Source organism: Hyperolius riggenbachi, chromosome 3, assembly GCF_040937935.1.
Source record: "Hyperolius riggenbachi isolate aHypRig1 chromosome 3, aHypRig1.pri, whole genome shotgun sequence".
Taxonomy (NCBI): Eukaryota; Metazoa; Chordata; class Amphibia; order Anura; family Hyperoliidae; genus Hyperolius; species Hyperolius riggenbachi.
This window is the reverse complement of record NC_090648.1, coordinates 283,283,585-283,307,024: the sequence shown is the minus strand read 5'-3', so window position 1 is coordinate 283,307,024 and position 23,440 is coordinate 283,283,585. Positions and strand designations below refer to the sequence as shown.

The 23,440-nt window shown below is 41.9% G+C and overlaps 1 protein-coding gene across 6 annotated transcripts in view; it reads right to left on the bottom strand.

Moving 5' to 3' along the window:
- The window catches only part of TSPAN12 (tetraspanin 12), a 310,496-nt gene that overhangs the window by 26,846 nt on the left and 260,210 nt on the right, over positions 1-23,440 (bottom strand). For all 6 annotated transcript variants that reach the window (XM_068276411.1, XM_068276412.1, XM_068276410.1 and 3 more), the window contains one exon: positions 1,373-1,516. In XM_068276411.1, the coding sequence (XP_068132512.1) occupies positions 1,373-1,516 (144 nt within the window). The remainder of the gene's footprint in view (positions 1-1,372; positions 1,517-23,440) is intronic.

Sequence of the window (23,440 nt, the reverse complement as noted above, 5' to 3'; positions counted from 1 at the left end):
TCCTTGTTTGTCCCGTGCCCTCCTTAGTCCCCCTTTGTATTTTCCTTTGCCCCCCTTTGTGCCCTCCTTTTTCCCCTGTGCCCTCCTCTGTGTCCTCCTATGTCCGGTGTCCTCCTTTAAATGCAAAGTTAAAAGCAGCAGAAGCTGATTACATGTCTCATGATCCTGGGAGTCAGCAGCAATTAGAGTCCTCTCCTTTCCCTCATCCTTCCCCCTAGTGCCAGCCGTGTGTAATGATGCAATCAGGAAAAGCCAGCACTAGGAGAAGAGTGAGGGCGAGGAGAAGATGCTGATCGCCACAGAAGCCCTTGGATCTGGTAAAAAAGGTGTTTGGCAGGAGAAACAGAATATGGACACAAGATTTAAAGGGCAGCCGCATCACCATTGGGGTGCCACGGTATGCAGTTTGAGAGGCTCTAATCTGTATCTGTTAAAAATGTCATACAGTGTATGGGTAGCGACAAGAGTCTGGATCAGGGGAAAGGAGAGTTGATAACTTAGTGTTGTAATAGTTTGGGTGGTTGGGTCAGGGTATGTCTAGCAGGGAGGTAGTTTTAAACATATTGAACTATGCCCTGATGTTTTGCAGCAAAAGTTCCTTGCGTCGGGCAATCTGAACAGAAATTCTACAAATTGATGAAGGTTTGTTTTGTTTATTGTTTATATGTTCTCATGTATTCTGCTTCAAGGGACATAACAAAGACGGCAGATTATTCTCCCATTTCTGGAGGATATATGCCTTGGTTATTAAACAGAACTACACAAACATATTTTCTCCATAAATGCATTATTCTAACTCAGGCCTGAAATAAAAGATAAACTTTTGACTGCTAAGGGCATATCCACAGTTTCCTTGGCTACATGTTGTTCCAAATAGGCCCCCATGTTTCATAGAAACAGTCAAGCCCAGGAGTACAGGAATACATCGAGCTTACACATGCTGTAAACAACAGCAGCATAAACTGACACCAATATTTATAGTGACAAAAGCAAATAATCATTTAATTAGAAGGCAAACGTATGTTCTTTTTTTTACCTCTATATCATCTGTTGCACTGTCAGAACAGGTCAGCATGCTGTTATTCCCCTATGATTTTCTTATTATTATTTATCAGGTAGTGCTACAGGTATAATACTTTGATGTAAACGCGATACAGAGTTAATGTTCACTAGAGCCTAATTACAAATATAATAAAATCCTTTAATAAATAAATCTCATTTATAAGTAATCCTCACTATACATAACATAAGTGTAGTTGATGTATCTGTTTTTTTTTCCACATAAACATAGCAGGCAGCCTGTTATTTCATTCTGTTTTGTAGGCCATATGAACATATGCTGAAAATATTAATCATTGGTGGCATTGCCTACCTCCTGATACAGATCACTGAGATCTCCATGGTGTGCTTGTTTGGAACATCCTGGGTATTCTTTCACACAACAGGAATCAGGAGGCCAATCCATCTCTGTCATCTCCAGCCAGTCAGTCAGATACACCACGCCACAGCACCTGAACTGTTAAAATCAATGCAAGAATTCATTTATCTCTCACATAATTGTTCTGTACAGAAAAGAACTGCGAACAGACGTACACCCTCAAGACACAAAAGCTTTTCATATATTGACAAAAGCTTTCTGCATAACGGTAATATTACTTGTGAGTAATGCACACTCATACACTAAAATGAAATAAACAAGTTTTGATCAAACCGAACGTGTATTAAATAAAGGTAGAATCAGACTGCAGATTTCTTTATATGAAACCACTTATAATGTTAATTTAAAATGGAAGATAACATAAGAAACATGGGATCAAGGTTTCAGTTCATTGTTCTCTTCTTATATAACTAAAGCTGAATTTCAGGGAAACATAAAAATTATCTATTTTATCTATTCGTGTATTGGATAAGAAAGCATGAAATGTATTGTTAGAATATTAAATAGAATAACCAGCTTCCACTAATCCCTAAATGGCACTTATGAGCCTGGGAAACGGTGTAGCAGTACATTGCTGCCAGTCTTACGCCACATTCACACTTTAAATTTTTATTGCCACTCTGGTGCCAGACTTGTAACCTGAAGGGGCGATTTTTTTTCCTCCTGTAAAATGAGTTGTTTTAGCATAATTAGGTTTGTCCTTTTCCACATGTGCTCCATTTCTTCTAGGACAAGTGTCTCTCAACTGAAAGTACAGAATGTACCCTTTTAAAAATGGCAATGCACCCCCTGATGTGCATTACTTTATCTCAAGTCCTCTTGACACTTAGAATTTATACATAATTTGCTAATAAATATATATGTAAACAACTGAACTGAGAGGGATATAGAGGCTACCATATTTATTTCATTTTAAAGAATACCAGTTGCCTGGCATCCTGCTTATCTTTCATGCATCAGTAGTGTCTGAAAACACACCTGAAACAAGCATGCATCAAATACAGCCAAACTTAAGTCAAATATCTGATCCGCATGCTGGTTCAGGGTCTATGGCTAAAATTATTAAAGGTTGAGGATCATCAGGACAGCCAAGCAAAGTGCACTATTTAAAAAGAAAGAAATACGGCAGCCTCCATATCCCCTATCAGGTCAGTTGTCCTTTAAGGCTTTTAAAGTACCCTTGACCTTGTTTATAAATAAAACAATTTTAGTGCTTTTATATTATCTGTGCTGTGACATAAGAGTCATCCCCCCCCCCCCCCCCCCGTCCTCAGCTCTGCTCAGCTGTGGTGCAGAGCTCACTGATGGGCGGAGAGGAAGTGTCAGTACTTACTCCTCTCTGCTCGTCATCGGGAATGTCCCCTCCACTCACCGCTATTAGTTTCTATCTGCACAGCGCGCTTATTGGAGACCACATGCTATTGGACTGATGTTACGGTATGTCTTTTCTCCAGTCCATGGGCTGCTTCATGTACATGTTCTTTTTTAACTGTTGTGTGGCATGGTTAATCCCCACTTTAATAGTACACTCACAGGCACTGGGTACTCCCATATTAGTCATCTACCACTGTTAAACTTCCAGACACTGATCTACCAATCAGTATAGGTAGGTGTATCAGCTGACAGTAATGATGCCTCTCATAGGGCCTGATCCAATTTACTTTTTTACTTAAGTTTTCTCCTGAGCTATATTTTCATATCTGATCTATAAAATGCCTTTTAAGCCACCAGCAAGCAAATAAATACTTTTAATTTTGCCAGTACTTTTTCACCTGTTTTTGGTACTTTTACAATTGCAGAATACTGAAAAGTTATTTTAAACAGAACATGAAAACTTATCTCCTAGGAGAAAACTTAGGAGAAAAAGTGAATTGGATCAGGCCCATAGTCTCATGAATAATCATGGATATTGAGTTAAAGGAAAGTTAAAAGGAAAATGTCTTCTGCTGGGATCAAGCCCATCTATTGAATGTTATATGTTCATTGTTTGAACAGATAGATACATACAAAAATAAGACTTATAGATAAACACATTGACCATTCTTACCTCAGGGGGTTTAAACAGCCAGGTTTGGGTGTCATCGAGCATATATATATATATATATATATATATATATATATATATATATATATATATATACACACATTTGACATATACATTTGTAATGCCGACAAAGTGAAAATCGGGCCACTGCTGATCAAGCACACAAAGTGAGACCAGGCATTCAGCTCACACTCTGCCTCTTCACGTATAAATTTGCTGGAATTACATTATGGCCTTAATTCACTAAGATCATGCTGGAGATAGTAAGGCAAAAGAAAACTTACCACTACACATCAATCTTGCCTTATTAAGGTGTAGAGATAAGTTTTCACAGTGACAGAGTTATCTTATCACTTCAGTCCTTAAGTTACCTCCTCTGTAGTTATTTTCACATGCAGTTAATTAACAGCCTGTCTTTAACTTTAGAATTCTGTAGTTATTTAAGGAATGAAGAGTTAACTTAAGACATCTCTCCTTAGCTTAAAGACAGAAGAGTTAACTTTAGGTTTGCCTGAGGTAAAATGTTTCCTGAATACTACATGCCTTATCACCATGGTGATAACACTAGAAACAGCTCAGAAACGTTATTAAAGTGGATCCGAGATAAACTTTTACTCATTGCATAATTGTGTTCCTTTCATATAGTTTTCCTTTTGTTTTAATACTCTAATCCCCTATAAACTAAACAAGCCTTGCCCACAGCTTTTCAGAGTGCCGTGGCATTTTCAGACAGTAGCAAGGGCTTATGAGAGCTCACTCTGGGCAGGAGGAGGGGGAGATGTTACTAGCCAGAGATTTCAGAGGCAGAGGGGAGGAGAAGAGGCTATCAGCTTGCCTGTGTAATGTTTACAAACAACATGGCTTCCCTCATTGTATAACAGGAAGAAATAATCATTTTCTGTTGAAGCTGTTTGCAGCTAGATTTGCTGTGTAAACTATCTAAACTTTAGATAAGATATATACACAAGTTACTTGTTATAGTTAGTTTTTCATCTCGGATCTGCTTTAACCACTTAACGACCGCCCACTGCACAGGGGCGGTCGGAGAGTGGATGCCGCAAGGACCAGCTCATGTGCAGAGGCGGCGGTCCTTGTATGGGCATAGGCGGAGAGATCGCGTCATCCGTGACGCGATCCTCCGCCGGGGATCGATGGCCGGGGATTTAGCCTCCAGCCCGCCGGCCAATTAGCAGCTCCGGCAGGCGGAGGAATACAGATATCCGACATTTAAAGCGTATAAAGCACTTTGTTAGGTAAACAAAGTGCTTTATACACGCTTCCTCCTCGCCTCGTGGTCTCATTGTTCCAGAGACCACCAGCGAGGAGGAAGCAGTAGTGAGTATGCACCACACATTTTTTTTACACACACCTCCCCCCCTGATCGCCCACAGCACCCTTCAGACCCCCCCCCCTGCCCACCTCCCAGGACACTGATTGCACCCAATCACCCCCCTAATCACCCATCAATCACTCCCTGTCACTATCTGTAAACACTATTTTTTTTATACCCTAAACTGCCCCCTGCTCCCTTCTGATCACGACCCCCCCCCCCTGTGTACTGTATGCTTCTATACCCCTGTAATAACCCACTGATCACCTGTCAATCACCCATCAGTCACCCCCTGTCACTGCCACCCATCAATCAGCCCCTAACCTGCCCCTTGCGGGCAATCTGATCACCCACCCACACCAATAGATAGCCCGCAGATCCGACATCAGATCACCTCCCAAGTGCAGTGTTTACATCTGTTCTCTCCTCTAAACACCCACTAATTACCCATCAATCACCCCCTATCACCACCTGTCACTATTACCCATCAGATTAGACCCTAATCTGCCCCTTGCGGGCACCCAATCACCCGCCCACACGCTCAGATTGCCCTCAGACCCCCCTTATCAATTCGCCAGTGCATTATTTACATCTGTTCTTCCCTGTAATAACCCACTGATCACCTGTCAATCACCTATCAATCACCTATCAATAACCCCATCACTACCACCCATCAATCACCCCCTGTCACTGCCACCCATCAATCAGCCCCTAACCTGCCCCTTGCGGGCAATCTGATCACCCGCCCGCAGATCCGACGTCAGACCACCTCCGAAGTGCAGTGTTTACGTCTGTTCTCTACCCTAAACACCCACTAATTACCCATAAATCACCCCCTATCACCACCTGTCACTGTTACCGATCAGATTAGACCCTAATCTGCCCCTTGCAGGCACCCAATCACCCGCCCACACGCTCAGATTGCCCTCAGACCCCAGCCCTGATCACCTCGCCAGTGCATTGCTTGCATCTATTCCCCCCTCTAATCACACCTTGAGACACCCATCAATCACCTCCTGTCACCCCCTAGCACACCTACCTATCAGATCAGGCCCTAATTTGCCCCGTGTGGGCTCCTGATCACTCGGCCAAACCCTCAGATCCCCCTCAGACCCCCTTCCGATCACCTCCCCAGTGCATTGATTGCATCTATTTTCCCCTCTAACCACCCCCTGAGACACCCATCAATCACCTCCTGTCACCCCCCTAGCACTCCTATCCATCAGATCAGGCCCAACACAACCTGTCATCTAAAAGGCCACCTTGCTTATGACCGGTTCCACAAAATTCGCCCCCTCATAGACCACCTGTCATCAAAATTTTGAGACATTTGGTTTCCAGACTACTCACGGTTTTGGGCCCGTAAAATGCCAGGGCGGTATAGGAACCCCACAAGTGACCCCGTTTTAGAAAAAAAGACACCCCAAGGTATTCTGTTAGGTGTATGACGAGTTCATAGAAGATTTTATTTTTTGTCACAAGTTAGCGGAAATTGATTTTTATTGTTTTTTTTTCACAAAGTGTCATTTTTCACTAACTTGTGACAAAAAATAAAATCTTCTATGAACTCACCATACACCTAACGGAATACCTTGGGGTGTCTTCTTTCTAAAATGGGGTCACTTGTGGGGTTCCTATACTGCCCTGGCATTTTAGGGGCCCTAAATCGTGAGGAGTAGTCTAGAAAACAAATGCCTCAAAATGACCTGTGGATAGGACGTTGGGCCCCTTAGCACACCTAGGCTGCAAAAAAGTGTCACACATGTGGTATCGCCGTACTCAGGACAAGTAGTATAATGTGTTTTGGGGTGTATTTTTACACATGCCCATGCTGGGTGGGAGAAATCTCTCTGTAAATGGACAATTGTGTGTAAAACAAATAAAAAAATTGTCATTTACAGAGATATTTCTCCTACCCAGCATGGGTATGTGTAAAAATACACCACAAAACACATTATACTACTTCTCCTGAGTACGGCAATACCACATGTGGCACTTTTTTACACCCTAAGTGCGCTAAGGGGCCCAAAGTCCAATGAGTACCTTTAGGATTTCACAGGTCATTTTGCGACATTTGGTTTCAAGACTACTCCTCACGGTTTAGGGCCCCTAAAATGCCAGGGCAGTATAGGAACCCCACAAATGACTCCATTCTAGAAATAAGACACCCCAAGGTATTCCGTTAGGAGTATGGTGAGTTCATAGAAGATTTTATTTTTTGTCACAAGTTAGCGGAAAATGACACTTTGTGAAAAAAAACAATCAAAATCAATTTCCGCTAACTTGTGACAAAAAATAAAATCTTCTATGAACTCACCATACTCCTAACGGAATACCTTGGGGTGTCTTATTTCTAAAATGGGGTCATTAGTGGGGTTCCTATACTGCCCTGGCATTTTAGGGGCCCTAAACCGTGTGGAGTAGTCTTGAAACAAAAACGACCTGTGAAATCCTAAAGGTACTCATTGGACTTTGGGCCCCTTAGCGCAGTTAGGGTGCAAAAAAGTGGTATCGCCGTACTCAGAAGAAGTAGTATAATGTGTTTTGGGGTGTATTTTTACACATACCCATGCTGAGTGGGAGAAATATCTCTGTAAATGGACAATTGTGTGTAAAAAAAATCAAACAGTTGTCATTTACAGAGATATTTCTCCCACCCAGTATGGGTATGTGTAAAAATACACCCCAAAACACATTATACTACTGCTCCTGAGTACGGCAATACCACATGTGTGGCACTTTTTTGCAGCCTAACTGCGCTAAGGGGCCCAAAGTCCAATGAGCACCTTTAGGCTTTACAGGGGTGCTTACAATTAGGCACCCCCAAAAATGCCAGGACAGTAAACACACCCCACAAATGACCCCATTTTGGAAAGTAGACGCTTCAAGGTATTCAGAGAGGAGCATAGTGAGTCCGTGGTAGATTTCATTTTTTTTGTCGCAAGTTAATACACCTGGAACCTTGGTGAATGCCAACCTCCAAGTCACACGTACGTCAGTCACCCTCTGGTGCTTAGATTCTAAAAAGGCCTCTGTGATATGTCTACTAAAGTCCTCTACCTGCATGGCACAGCAACCTCTTGGGTTTACAAAACATTGTAGTACCGCTGAGGGTACTTAAGTTGAGTTGAGGATTTGAATTTGTCATAAATTATTTTATAATAGATGGTTTTGGGATAAAAAAAATAGTAAATCATATGTCAGTAATAGTAGAACTGTTACTTTGTGCCTAGTGCCATCTATCTGGCAAAGTAAATAGCCAATGAAATGAACAAATTGATGGCTTCAAGCAAGCAAAACTTGATTTTTTGGGGACTACAGACTAAGAAGGATGATGACACCCAATTACTGGATAGACAGTGATGATGAGGTACACAATTTAATGGAAGTGGAGTTATACTTAAGGATGTGCCCTGAGAAACAGGACCTAATGTACTTTGGTGACGGCAGAAGACTCAAGTGCCTGCAGTCAGGAAAGAAAGTGTCAGAAAGAAACTGTGATACAATAAATCATTATGCAGTACAGATATTTATTTACATGCAAGTGTGATAAATCTTCATCAAAATCACAGTTATAAAGCATGTCTTCATTTGTCAATGTCTTGAATCTGATGTTTAATTTACTATAATTACCGGAAATGCCTCCAAACCTAAAACCCTTTGAAAGTAAGTAGATTAATCTACTGCTAGCACTGCGCTCATGCTATAATTGAAAATTTGTATCTCATTGTTTTATGATTTAAATTCTTTTACAAACATACATTAGGGTAGGGGCTAGTGGAACAATTGGAGTTATGCAAACCATTTATTAAGCATGTCTTGTGCATAAAACACAATCGCTCTAGCTCAGTGACTAATATATGGACAGTGAGCTATGACTCACAAAGCAGTCATTCATATACCATGGTTTTCCTAGGTAATATGCAAATCCCATTATGCAAAAAATATATACACAATCCATATTCATATTTTTAATTATGCTTACCATAAAACAAAACTGTATTGCTTTTTCTTGTATCATAATTACAGAGTCTGCAAAATTATTAGCATTAGAGCATAACCATGAAAAGTCATTAGAAATAACAACAGAAAAAGAAAAGAAAAGAAATGAAAGTGCATTTATCTATTGTTTGATGGATGATGTATTATTGTAGTGCTGACAGCCTGATACAGTGGCTTGCAAAAGTATTCGGCCCCCTTGAAATTTTCCACATTTTGTCACATTACTGCCACAAACATGAATCAGTTTTATTGGAATTCCACATGAAAGACCAACACAAAGTGGTGTACACATGAGAAGTGGAACGAAAATCATACATGATTCCAAATTTTGTTTACAAATAAATAACTGCAAAGTGGTGTGTGCATAATTATTTGGCCCCCTTTGATCTGAGTGCAGTCAGTTGCCTATAGACATTGCCTGATGAGTGATAATGACTAAGGCCCGGTTCACACTTGCGGTTCTCTGCCAAATGGACCGGATGACCTGACCGGATCCGGACCGGAACCGTACGGTTCTGATCCGGATCCGATCCGGATCCGGTCAGGTTGCATCAGGTGTTCATCAGGATGCGATCCGGATCCGTTTGGCAAAAGTTAGTACAAACCAAATAAAAATGTTGGGGTCTGGGAGGTCAGCAGAAGGGGGACCTGTGGAATCAGGCCCTCCGCTGTTTAGCACTCACCTCCACCTCCGACATGCTGCCAACATCTCCAGCTCGTTTAAAGTCACTGCTGCTCCACTCCAAAATGCTTGCCCATGTGTCCCCATCCAAAATCGCCGCAACAATCCGCATAGGAAGTGGGGTAGAACATCCGGATTTTTAGCCAGTGTGTTGTACGCTCTCCGGTTCTCATAGCTTTGTATTGGCCGGATGGTGCAGTCCGGCTCCGCCCCGGATACGGCTGCCGGAGGAGCCGGACCAAAAAATAGCGCATGTTGGAACGGACGCCGGAGTCCGGATCCGGATCCGGTCCAGGTCCGGCTCCGGTCCGGCAGAACGGACGCATGTGAACGGACGCATAGGCTTTCATTGCTATGCCGTGCGTCCGTTCCGTCCGTTCTGCAAGCGGTCCGGCTCCGGCACGGCGATTCCGGACGGCCACCGCTAATGTGAACCGGGCCTAAGGCCCGGTTCACACTTGCGGTTCTCTGCCAAACGGACCGGATGACCTGACCGGATCCGGACCGGATCGGAACCGTACGGTTCTGATCCGGATCCGATCCGGATCCGGTCAGGTTGCATCAGGTGTTCATCAGGATGCGATCCGGATCCGTTTGGCAAAAGTTAGTACAAACCAAATAAAAATGTTGGGGTCTGGGAGGTCAGCAGAAGGGGGACCTGTGGAATCAGGCCCTCCGCTGTTTAGCACTCACCTCCACCTCCGACATGCTGCCAACATCTCCAGCTCGTTTAAAGTCACTGCTGCTCCACTCCAAAATGCTTGCCCATGTGTCCCCATCCAAAATCGCCGCAACAATCCGCATAGGAAGTGGGGTAGAACATCCGGATTTTTAGCCAGTGTGTTGTGCGCTCTCCGGTTCTCATAGCTTTGTATTGGCCGGATGGTGCAGTCCGGCTCCGCCCCGGATACGGCTGCCGGAGGAGCCGGACCAAAAAATAGCGCATGTTGGAACGGACGCCGGAGTCCGGATCCGGTCCGGATCCGGTCCGGCAGAACGGACGCATGTGAACGGACGCATAGGCTTTCATTGCTATGCCGTGCGTCCGTTCTGCAAGCGGTCCGGCTCCGGCACGGCGATTCCGGACGGCCACCGCTAATGTGAACCGGGCCTAAGGCCCGGTTCACACTTGCGGTTCTCTGCCAAACGGACCGGATGACCTGACCGGATCCGGACCGGATCGGAACCGTACGGTTCTGATCCGGATCCGATCCGGATCCGGTCAGGTTGCATCAGGTGTTCATCAGGATGCGATCCGGATCCGTTTGGCAAAAGTTAGTACAAACCAAATAAAAATGTTGGGGTCTGGGAGGTCAGCAGAAGGGGGACCTGTGGAATCAGGCCCTCCGCTGTTTAGCACTCACCTCCACCTCCGACATGCTGCCAACATCTCCAGCTCGTTTAAAGTCACTGCTGCTCCACTCCAAAATGCTTGCCCATGTGTCCCCATCCAAAATCGCCGCAACAATCCGCATAGGAAGTGGGGTAGAACATCCGGATTTTTAGCCAGTGTGTTGTGCGCTCTCCGGTTCTCATAGCTTTGTATTGGCCGGATGGTGCAGTCCGGCTCCGCCCCGGATACGGCTGCCGGAGGAGCCGGACCAAAAAATAGCGCATGTTGGAACGGACGCCGGAGTCCGGATCCGGTCCGGATCCGGTCCGGCAGAACGGACGCATGTGAACGGACGCATAGGCTTTCATTGCTATGCCGTGCGTCCGTTCCGTCCGTTCTGCAAGCGGTCCGGCTCCGGCACGGCGATTCCGGACGGCCACCGCTAATGTGAACCGGGCCTAAGGCTGCTTACACACAGGGACATTACAGGCGCACGTTAGTGCAGCCTGTAACGCTCCCCCAACGTACAGCAATGTAACACAAGTGGGCTGTTCACACTGCCCACGTTGCGTTACATGTAACGCTGCACGTTCTTCCGAAAGTGCAGCATGCTACGGCGTTACAGCGGCTTAAGCCGTGTTAGACTGTTTGCACATACTCAGTCATGTTGGGGAGGAGTGGAGAGCGGCTAATTAATATTCACTGCATGTTGTGACGTGCAGTGTTTACTTCCTGGTGCGGCCACTCTGTGCGGCGATTGGCCGGCGGGACCACGTGATGCCGCATGCCTCCAAGAGTACGCATCACGGACGCCAGAGTGAGCTGCACAACGCGGCTCACTCTGACGTCCACATCGAAGAGCACCAGGCCTTGCGTTAGGTGCACGTTATGCTCCCTTAACATAGCACCTAACGCAGCATCTTGGTGTGCAAGTAGCCTAAATAGAGTGCACCTGTGTGTAATCTAATGTCAGTACAAATACAGCTGCTCTGTGATGGCCTCAGAGGTTGTCTAAGAGAATATTGGGAGCAACAACACCGTGAAGTCCAAAGAACACACAAGGCTCAAAAAGGGTGCAAACATGTATCTTGTTTAGAAGAGCGCCAATCTGTAGTCGCTATTTGTAGCTGCTATTTTCTATGTGCAGCTGCTATTTCTCACTGCTATTTGTAACTGCTTTTTATAGTCACAATTCGGGTGCCCTTTTACACAAGATGTCGTGGTTAGGGTTAGGTGGGTGTAAAAGGTTAGTCACCCACGGGGGAGAGGGAATTAATATTTACCAAAAATATTCGGTAAATATTACCAATATTTTACCACGAATGTATTCGAATATCTGTAAAGCTACCAATATTCCACTACCGCTATCCTGCGTACTTTTAAACGGGGTCCTTTTTCAAATATATGCCTGAAAAAAACGTTGTTTTTCTCCCATTGATTTCAATGCCCTCTTATTTCTGCCACACAGTAGACTTTAAATACATACATATAATACAGTGATGTGAAAAACTATTTGCCCCCTTCCTGATTTCTTATTCTTTTGCATGTTTGTCACACTTAAATGTTTCTGCTCATCAAAAACCATTAACTATTAGTCAAAGATAACATAATTGAACACAAAATGCAGTTTTAAATGATGGTTTTTATTATTTAGTGAGAAAAAAAACTCCAAATCTACATGGCCCTGTGTGAAAAAATGATTGCCCCCCCCCCCCCTTGTTAAAAAATAACTTAACTGTGGTTTATCACACCTGAGTTCAATTTCTGTAGTCATTCCCAGGCCTGATTACTGCCACACCTGTTTCAATCAAGAAATCACTTAAATAGGAGCTATCTGACACAGAGAAGTAGACCAAAAGCACCTCAAAAGCTAGACATCATGCCAAGATCCAAAGAAATTCAGGAACAAATGAGAACAAAAATAATTGAGATCTATGAGTCTGGTAAAGGTTATAAAGCCATTTCTAAAGCTTTGGGACTCCAGCGAACCACAGTGAGAGCCATTATCCACAAATGGCAAAAACATGGAACAGTGATGAACCTTCCCAGGAGTGGCCGCCCGACCAAAATTACCCCAAGAGCACAGAGAAAACTCATCTGAGAGGCCACAAAAGACCCCAGGACAACATCTAAAGAACTGCAGGCCTCACTTGCCTCAATTAAGGTCAGTGTTCACGACTCCACCATAAGAATGAGAGTGGGCAAAAACGGCCTGCATGGCAGATATCCAAGGCGCAAACCACTTTTAAGCAAAAAGGACATTAAGGCTCGTCTCAATTTTGCTAAAAAAAATCTCAATGATTGCCAAGACTTTTAGGAAAATACCTTGTGGACGGACGAGACAAAAGTTGAACTTTTTGGAAGGTGCGTGTCCCGTTACATCTGGCGTACAAGTAACACAGCATTTCAGCAAGAGAACATCATACCAACATTAAAATATGGTGGTGGTAGTGTGATGGTCTGGGGTTGTTTTGTTGCTTCAGGACCTGGAAGGCTTGCTGTGATAGATGAAACCATGAATTCTACTGTCGACCAAAAATTCCTGAAGGAGAATGTCCGGCCATCTGTTCGTCAACTCAAGCTAAAGCGATCTTGGGTGCTGCAGCAGGACAATGACCCAAAACACACCAGCAAATCCACCTCTGAATGGCTGAAGAAAAACAAAATGAAGACTTTGGAGTGGCCTAGTCAAAAGTCCTGACCTGAATCCTATTGAGATGTTGTGGCATGACCTTAAAAAGGCGGTTCATGCTAGAAAACCCTCAAATAAAGCTGAATTACAACAATTCTGCAAAGATGAGTGGGCCAAAACTCCTCCAGAGCGCTGTAAAAGACTTGTTGCAAGTTATCGCAAACACTTGATTGCAGTTATTGCTGCTAAGGGTGGCCCAACCAGTTATTAGGTTCAGGGGGCAATTTCTTTTTCACACAGGGCCATGTAGGTTTTAAGTGTTTTTTTCTCACTAAATAATAAAAACCATCATTTAAAACTGAATTTTGTGTTCAATTATGTTATCTTTGACTAATAGTTAACGGTTTTTGATGAGCAGAAACATTTAAGTGTGACAAACATGCAAAAGAATAAGAAATCAGGAAGGGGCAAATAGTTTTTCACATTATTGTATATACTTACTAGTAGACCTAAGCCCTTTTATAACGGGCTCTAGGTCTGTGTTGGAACGCCCCCTCCCTCCCCACTCCTCCCCTGTGACCGCTGCCAGTGTGCGCACAGCCGCCACGCGCACACACGCGTGCTCACCCAACGCACGTGCACACGCTCGCCCGGTGGCCCCCTGGCCCATCTTGTTTCCTGTCCAAAGGGTGTTTCTGCGGCACAAGTGCAGTAGCACAAATGCAGGGACACAGACACGGGATGCAGAGACACATGGGTTTTAGTATAGAGGATAACATAGTGTCCAGAATTGGAAAGCAAATTAGAGACTCTTTCATGGATACAATGACATAAAACCTACAAAACTCCTTGACTGTTACATCGGAAAGGGAGTTCCTAAGACCTGAATGTCATGGATATTTGTCCTTGTCCATGCCACTAAGACAAATCACCAGGACATTCTCCACTTTATTTAGTATAGTCAGTCAGTGGCTTATGTCACCAGCCACACTCTGCTAAATACAGTCACTTGAAAAAAAAAGATGCTGCCTATTTAGTTTCTATTGTTAGCTACAAGTTGTTCCCTGAAAGCCATTTGTCCCTAAATAGACTCGTATTGTCATTAGCAATTCCAGCAACAGATCACTCTGAAATGCTAACCTTTATCTCATAGTGACAAATTGCTAAGATAAAATTGCTTGTGTGACATTGGTCTACCAAGGGTTAGTGCTTCATAACACCTGTGAATAATAATAAAAACTTCCATCTCTGAAGGTAACATTTACTAGGTGAAAGCACACAGTTTAGGACACGGAGCACGTCACGAAACATAAAAGATCTGCATTCTTACATATGTTACAGCAAGCTAAGCATTACAAATGAGGAACCACATCTTGCCATCAGGCCAGTTTTGATTTATTTGAATGCGTTACTCTGGAGCTGACAAATCAATGAAGAAGCAGGAAATGCTTAAATTAACAGGAAGCCTGTGAAACAATGGATTTCTTTAACACTCTGACAAGGCCAGCAGAGTGATAGACACTGTACAGTTTTCTTTCTTCCGGTATTCACGCATATATTACAATTTTTGACATCTTTCCCCTGTGCACTTCCTTGTGAAGAAACTGGGTTAGATGCATACAGCAATTCTGCAGAACTTTTAGAAAGAACATGTAGACTGCAGTTGCAGGTTGTCAAGTCATTCATGCTAGCTAAGGGTTGTTGGTAGGATAAACAAGATAACTTTTAGTGGCTAATCGAAAAAGTTTCACAATGGAAGCATACAGGGAGCTAGTTCTATTCTATAGGCATACTTGCAAAAAAATGTAAATTTTAAAATAAATACATATAAATGTAGATTTCTCCCAGAGAATGCAACTGCCAATGTAGTGTGCAAATGAGTAGGGAAGGGCTTTCAGCATGCAAAATGCTGTACCACAGAGTAGGTAATAGAGTCCACCCCTGGAGGCAGCACTCCACACTGCGCTCAATCACTTTGATACTTTCTCATTCAGGAGTAAGTGAATGAGGACAGAGTAATGGAGCACAGTTCGGAGCACTGCTGCCAGGGATAACTTCTCCCATGCGCCGCATCTGAAAGAAGGGGTGTCCACAATTACTCATTTACCATCTAGCATATGACAACCCCAACAAATGTATAAAGGATTATTACAACCTCCATGTAAGTGGGACGCCTCTATGGTAGTCCCATTTCTCACAAATATTTTTGTTTCTGATAGTATATACAGCATAGCAACCATGGAAATCATACTAGTCTCATATGGTTGGTATCCACCCAGAGATGGAATATATACGGTAGCTCTGGATATAGGGAGTTCATGATTGAATACCTGAACAATAGTGCAATTGAATATAGTTGAAAATGTATAATGTACATAATATAGATTACATTACATCCATAAAATATGTATCATCTTCATAAGATGCATGAGGCGCATGTATAGACATAATGCACACCTTTGTGAAAAGAATGAGGAGTGCTCTATGAAAAGCAGAAAATAATTATTTTTTTCTCAGAGATGATAAATAGCACTTCAGTTGATAATAGTAGTTGGTAATGATATCAGAATTCAGAATATAGTCATACCTGAGTATATAATTTAACAGGAAAGACACTCATCCAGCTGAATGGTTTACATTCCTCTTCAGTGGGGAATAATTCCCCCTTATTTTCTCTCCCTCATAAGGGACTCCTATTATTCACATTGAGTGGCTTGTGTATCTGCATATGCATCCAGCTCCTATAAAAGCATGATATATGTTTTCTATGGAATTTAATATTTGGTATAAATATCTTTTTTCAACTGCACAATGGATTTTTCAGTTGCAATATTGTTCTTCTACTGCTTCATGAGCATGACATATGGAGCTCTACAGAACAGATTTGTCAATAAGGCAGCACAATTAAAGAAACATAACTACATTAGGCCAATATATGTACTACGGTTGATATACTGTATGCTCTACCAAGATCATGACTGGCACATAGGGTGATTGAATTCACATTTTGTAATGTTACTTGCGAGCAATGGTTTAAAGTCGTAGTGTACTTATCATGGTAAAGTGCTTAAAATAACATTTTATCTAAATGGCAAATTTAATAATGATTATATCTGGGGCCCTTTTTAACAGGAGACATTTTTATATGCACACCTAAAACAAGGCCAGTAATATGCATAATACTGCAAGCTAGTGTACTATGCATCTACTAAAAGACTAGGAGCTCATAAACCTCCTCTCAAAAGGCATGAGGGTACATCAAAATTAATCTTACAACAATTAAAACATTTTATTATTATTATTATGTTTTATTTACATAGCGCCAACATATTCTGCAGCGCTTTACAAAGCAAAATAAGATGACAAGGGGAACATAGATACACTAACAAAATGTACAACAGAGTTCCAAGCAGCACAAATATTGTGACAAAAACAGTAAACATTAGGAGGACCCTGCCCTTGCGAGCTTACAATCTAGTGGGTAGTGGGGGACACATTAGGTAAGGGGGTGGAGGATGGATGAGGCAGTGGCCCTTTGCCTCTGATTACATTGTGTCAGATAAGTAAATAAGGGCTATAGAATGCTATAAGCTTGTCTGAAAAGGTGTGTTTTAAGAGTGCGTTTGAAGATGTCCAGGTTTGGAGCATGACGTACAGGCTGTGGAAAAGAGTTCCAGATAAGGGATGATGCTCGTGTAAAGTCTTGGATGCGAGCATGAGAGGAGGTGATAAGCTTAGAGGCCAGGAGAATATCTTGGGAGGAGCGGAGGTTGCGGGAGGGACAATATCTTGAGATTAGTGATGAGATGTATGGAGGGCACAACTCATGGAGGGCTTTGTATGTTAGAGTCAGGAGTTGGATCCTCTGGGTAATGGGTAACCAGTGGAGAGAACGGCACAGTGGGGCTGCATCGGAAGAGCATTGAGGTGAATGAGGCAGGCCGCTGAATTAAGAAGGGATTGGAGAGGTGCTAGGCTTTTTTTTTGGTAGACCACAGAGCAGGGTGTTGCAGAAGTCTAGGCGGGAGATGATTAAGGCATGTACAAGCATTTTGGTGGCCTCTTGTGTGAGGAAGGATGGATACGGAATATATTTTTGAGCTGGAAATAGCAGGTGGTGGTTAATGCACTGGTGTGAATATGATGCACTGGTGTGAATATGATGCAAGTGGGCTTACCTATAATAGTGCCTTGAGTAAAAATGGGTGCGATATAATGGTAATAGAATATGGGTAATTTTACCCATATTCTATTATCCACTATAGTAAAGTATTGGTAATTTCACTGATATTTTACTATGTCCCAATCTAACCTTATTCTCAAACAGAACTCTCCCTCTTGATGCCTAACATCAACTAATCTCCCCAGGAGGTGCCTAACACTAAAACTCCCCTGGTAGGTGGGTGCCCACTCCACGCCTAATCCTAGGTGGGTGACTAACCTTTACCCCCCCCCCCCACCCCCATGACTAACTCTAGGTGAGCGCCTAACCTAAAATCCCTCTGTCATGCATAACCCTAAAGCCCCCTTCCGACCGGCTCTGCCATAGGTAACCGTGAAAAACTAGGCTCCCAAATGTAACGGCAGATATTGTGCCTAAATTTACATGACCTGTGTGGGGAGTATATTGTACATTTACCTGAGCTTTTTTGAACCACCTTACGACTGCCTAATGCCAATTGGCGATCGCAAGGTGTCTACCCCAGGACCGCCTAACGCTGATTGGTGTCAAGTTCTGGGGGAGTGTTTTGCAGGAGTGCGCATCCTCGCTTGAGTGACGGAGCTCCACTCCATCAACAGTCTGCCAGCCGCAATTGCAGCTAGCAGACTGAATAGAAAAGAAATGGCATTTTTGTTTTCCTTGTACAGGGCTGTGATCTATGCCTTGCTGTACAGGGAACAGCCGTGTCACTCGGCTGTCCCCTGGAGCGGCTCACTGTGTGATCCCCCTCTCATAGGCTGATGACTATGAGAGAGGATCGCTCTGATTGGCCATCATTAAGAGGAAAAAATAAACAAAAAATAGTTACATTTATTTTAAAAAATTAACAAATAAATTAATGGAAAAAAAAATACTGATGCCACCCACGATTAGAGCCCACCAACAGAAAGCTAGAAAGCTCTGTTGGTGGACAGAAAGGGGGGAGGGGATTCATTTGCATGCAAAGTTGTATGGCTCTGTAGCACACAGTTAAAGCTGCAGAGCACTAAATTGTAAAAAATAGCCTGTGGTCCTTAAGTGGTTAAAGCACTATATTTCCCCTAGGAGGAGCTTTATGGTATACCGATAAGTGAAAAAAAAAAAGCTGAAAATTATTTTAGGATCAGTGCTATAGAAATACGTTAAAAACCTGTTTTACTAAGGTTTTAGCTTTCTGATCTATGGTTTTGTGTATTTTTTTAGCACAGTAACAATGTAAAAGTTAGATACTAAAGCGTGTGTGTGAACTAAATAGCAATTTATTAATAGGTTAAATAGGTGGATAGGGATTAGCTTGGAGACTGAATATACTCAGAAAATAATTCTACTTAGTTGATAATCAGAATTGGGCCTTAAACTATGAAACAATTTAACCATTGTCACCCAAAATGATTGTTAGGCTCCCTGCACACTGCATGCAATTCCGATTCTGATTTTTAATCGGTTTTTTACATGCGATTCCGATTTTTAATTTTTACTGCATGCTGCATTTTTTTCTGCGTTTTTCTGTTGATAGCATTTAGGGAAAATCGGAATTGCAAATCGGAATCAAAATCAGAAATCGGATTTGCATTGTGCAGGGAGCCTTAGACAGGGTAGATGACTGTGCAGGAGCCAAACAGAGTGTCCTGCTACATGGGGTTGGAAGGGGGGTGGACACTTGAACATAACTCCAGAACTTCCTTTGAAATTTCATGTAGAGCAAAAGGCGGTGATCTGGGGAAACCTGTCTACATCTTAGATTTGTGTTTTGGCTGAGAAAAATCTAAAGTATTTAAACTTTAAATTATAGATCCACTTTAAATTATAGCTGGAGCCTAGGAGGCTAGTATGAGGTAGTGCACTGCTACATTTGTATATATCACTTTAAATTACAGTTAAAGCAATTTAGAGATGTTAAAGTTCTCAAGCTTTACTTAGCTAACAGAAAGATGTTAGTGTATGTCAGCCTGTATTTAGTTCTGACTACTCTGTTGAAAATGGTAATGTAATATGTTACAAAGTAAAGCATGCTATAAAATAGTAATTCAACACATAGTAATTCAACACATACAGCTGAAAACAAGGCAGAATATTTGATTTGACACATGCTGTTGCAGTCAAGACAGAATAATTGACATGATATGTGCTGCTACAAACAGGACAAGATATTTGATTTGATACTTATCACTACAAACAGGACAACATATTTGTCACATGAGGAATGAATCACCCTGACATGTAACACACATTTCAATGATTTTTGAAGAAAAAATAAAGCCAAAGTTTGTAAAATGTAATAAAAAAACATTGGTTAAAGGGGAAAAAACACATTGGGAGTGAGTTATGGTGTGATGTGTGGTGTGAAAAAGATTGACGTTTCACTGTGCTTACTTTAAATATCCAGTCATGTGCAGAGTGGTTCAAATATTTTGCATTCTAACAGAAAAACTATGTATTAGCTTAGGGTGCCACTTGCTTCACGGGACACTACAGAACCAGGCCAAGAATATTGATCTTTATGGAATACCTACACATAAAGGCTACTTTTTCAAATAAATAGGTTTGTTGATTTTTTATTTTTTTTACAAAAAAAAGCAAAGGGCAATTATATAAAGACATCATCATAAATATTTATGTTGGAGTTAACAAAAGAATCAGTAGGACAGACCAACAACATAACCATTTATAACAGATACTTTGTAACAGTCCTAGAATGCTAGTTCAATAGAACTGACCCAAGGAACACATAAATATTACAGTGATTTCATTACAGTGACTGTGTACCCCACCTGACAATCGTACTAGGGGTTTGTCATGGAGTACATATTGTGGCACCATTGCATGAGCTGGGCACAAGTAATTTAAATTACCAATATTTTACTATGCATAACCTGGCACCAATCCTAACCTTAAAGGATACCCGAACTGAAATGTGACATAATGAGATACACATGGGTATCTACAGTGCCTAGCACACAAATAACTATGCTGTGTTCCTTTTTTTCTTTCTCTGCCTGAAAGAGTGAAATATCAGGTATGTAAGTGGCTGACTCAGTCCTGACTCAGACAGGAAGTGACTACAGTGTGACCCTCACTGATAAGAAATTCCCCTTTTTTACCTCTTTCTTGCTCTCAGAAGCCATTTTCTGCTAGGAAAGTGTTTTATAGTTGGAATTTCTTATCAGTGAGGGTCACACTGTAGTCACTTTCTGTCAGGACTGAGTCAGCCACTTGCATGCCTTATATTTAACTCTTTCAGGCAGAGAAAGAAAAAAAGGAACACAGCATAGTTATTTGTGTGCTAGGCACTGTACATACACATGTCTATCTCATTATGTCACATTTCAGTTTGGGTATCCTTTAACCTTTGGGTCTAAGTGACTAACCACCCCATGGGTGCCTCTACCTAATCACCACACCTGTCTAACCTCCTCTGTAAGTGTCTAAAAAAGGACCCCTATACCTACCCCCCCCCCCCCATTGGTGCCTAACACTAACCCAGAAATTGAATGCCCAAACGACCATTAAATACTTTGAAGTAGCCTGTGGGCTACTGGCTTCAGGCTACTACTCACATTGGGCGCCCAAATGACCGGCTGCGCACCTGATTACTGAAAATGAACATAGGCGTCTATTAAACACCTGCCGATTGTGGCGCCTATTGACCTGATCCGTTTGTGATATGCTTTCAGTTTTGGGTGTGTGATCTGCATTTTGTCAGGTGACAACTGTATGTGATAACAATCTGGCAACAGTGGTACTGACATTTCTACATGCAGCCAAACAAGTTCTTTGCTCCTCAAAAACACATTTATGTGGGGTGTGAGCTCTAAACACCAATGATATATACGGTATGATATACATTCTGGAGACTATGTAACTTTATTCTAATTTAATAAGGAAAACTTAGCATAAGCAAGTAATCAGAATTTACAAGTTATTCTCACAATGCAGATTACGAAAAGCCAATAGAAAGTGCAAATTCAAAAGTTGTTTCAAATAGTTGAGATGAATTATATGAATATACTAGTGCAGTGTTTCAGCAGCAGTGTGGAATCGATGGTATGGTGCAGTGGATAACAGCACTCACACCTTGCAGCGCTGGATCCCTAGTTTGATCCAGGCAGGGCACTATCTGCATTGAGTTTGTATGTTTTCCCTGTGACTGCGCAAGTTTCCTCCAGTCGCTAAAGTTTCCTCTCACATCCCAAAACCATATAGATAAGTTAATCTGCTACCCCTAAATTGGTCCTGGACTAAAAGTGGATTTATGAGTATGGTAGGGATTAGATTGGGAGCTCCTCTGAGGTACAGTTAGAGACAAGACTGTATATGCACTGTAAAGTGCTGGCGCTATATCAATACAAAATAGTAATAAAAGATGTACTGTCTAGGGCATCAAAATCTTCACAAATGACTAAACTGTCAGACTCATGACTCAGGGAAATTATTATAAATGTTCATTAAATATGTAAACAGTCATTTTACATTACACAGATGTAATAAATACATTTGTCATATCACATCATTTTTACTGCAGAATAGCATTGTGAGCTATGCAATTGCTATTCCAATAAACAGGAGCTTCAAAACATCTGCTGAGTCAACATAAGCTTTTCCCCCTGTGATGGTGAGACAGTTTTTTTTAATAAAATTGTAAATTCACTGGTCAGTGAGGAAAGATTTTTTAAATCTCGCGTAACCAAAATGGGCCATTTGGGGCCTGCTGCTATAAAAAGTAGAAAGTTACATGTTGCGATATAACCATTAGCCTTTTATTAATCACTTACCACTACAGGGTTTTTTCACCTTACGGACCATAGCAATTTTCACTCTTCACTGCTTCTCCCATTCATTTGCTATTAACTTTATAACTAATTGTTACACCAAAATTATCTATATCTTGTTTTCTTGCCACCAATTAGACATTTTGGGGGTGATTTTTTTGTAAGTACTTTATTTTCTAGGCATTTTCTAAGCATTTTAAAGGAAAAAAATAAGGGAAAAAATACACCATTTCTCAATTTTCATCCATATAGTTTTAAAATAAACAGCGCCATTGTAGATGAAACCCACACATTGTATTTGCCCATTTGCCCTGATTATTGCAACATTTAAATTATGTTACTGGTACAATGTATTTTTTTCATCACTGTACCTTATCAATAACTACAAACCCTGATTTACAAAGATAACAGTAATATACTCTCATAGCATACATACGGTATTTAAAAAGCTAAGTCCCTAAGGTAATTACTTGTGTATTTTTAATGCTATAACTTTGTTTTGTTTTTGTGTTTTAAGGTGGCAGGGAGGAGGTAGAAGGTTATTTAGTATATTGTAGGTATAGGAAATTTATTGTGGTGTATATTTTGGGAGGTCACTAGATGTCCCCACACATTTTAATGTCTAGTTAGAATGCAGAATCAATGTGTTTCAGCTAACAGGAAGTGATCATTGATTTTGTTTACAATGAATAATCTCTGTTTCTGGCTGGAACAATTAATATTCATTGATTATACACTTTTATTGGCTTTGGGAACATATGTTCCCATTCATCAATTAGCGATCGGGCGGGTGACATCGTAAACGTGCACAGGAGCTGCGCGGGCAGTGGGCCATTGCAGCGCAGTATGTATATCTATATACCAAGAGTTAAGATGAAGTCTGACGGGGCATAGATATATCATACTGAATTAGGTAACTGGTTAATAGACCAGAGTTTATATTGTGCACATCTGCAATGTGCAGTTCAGCAACATAGGGGCCTAGCTACCTTTTTGACCAAAGTCCTGT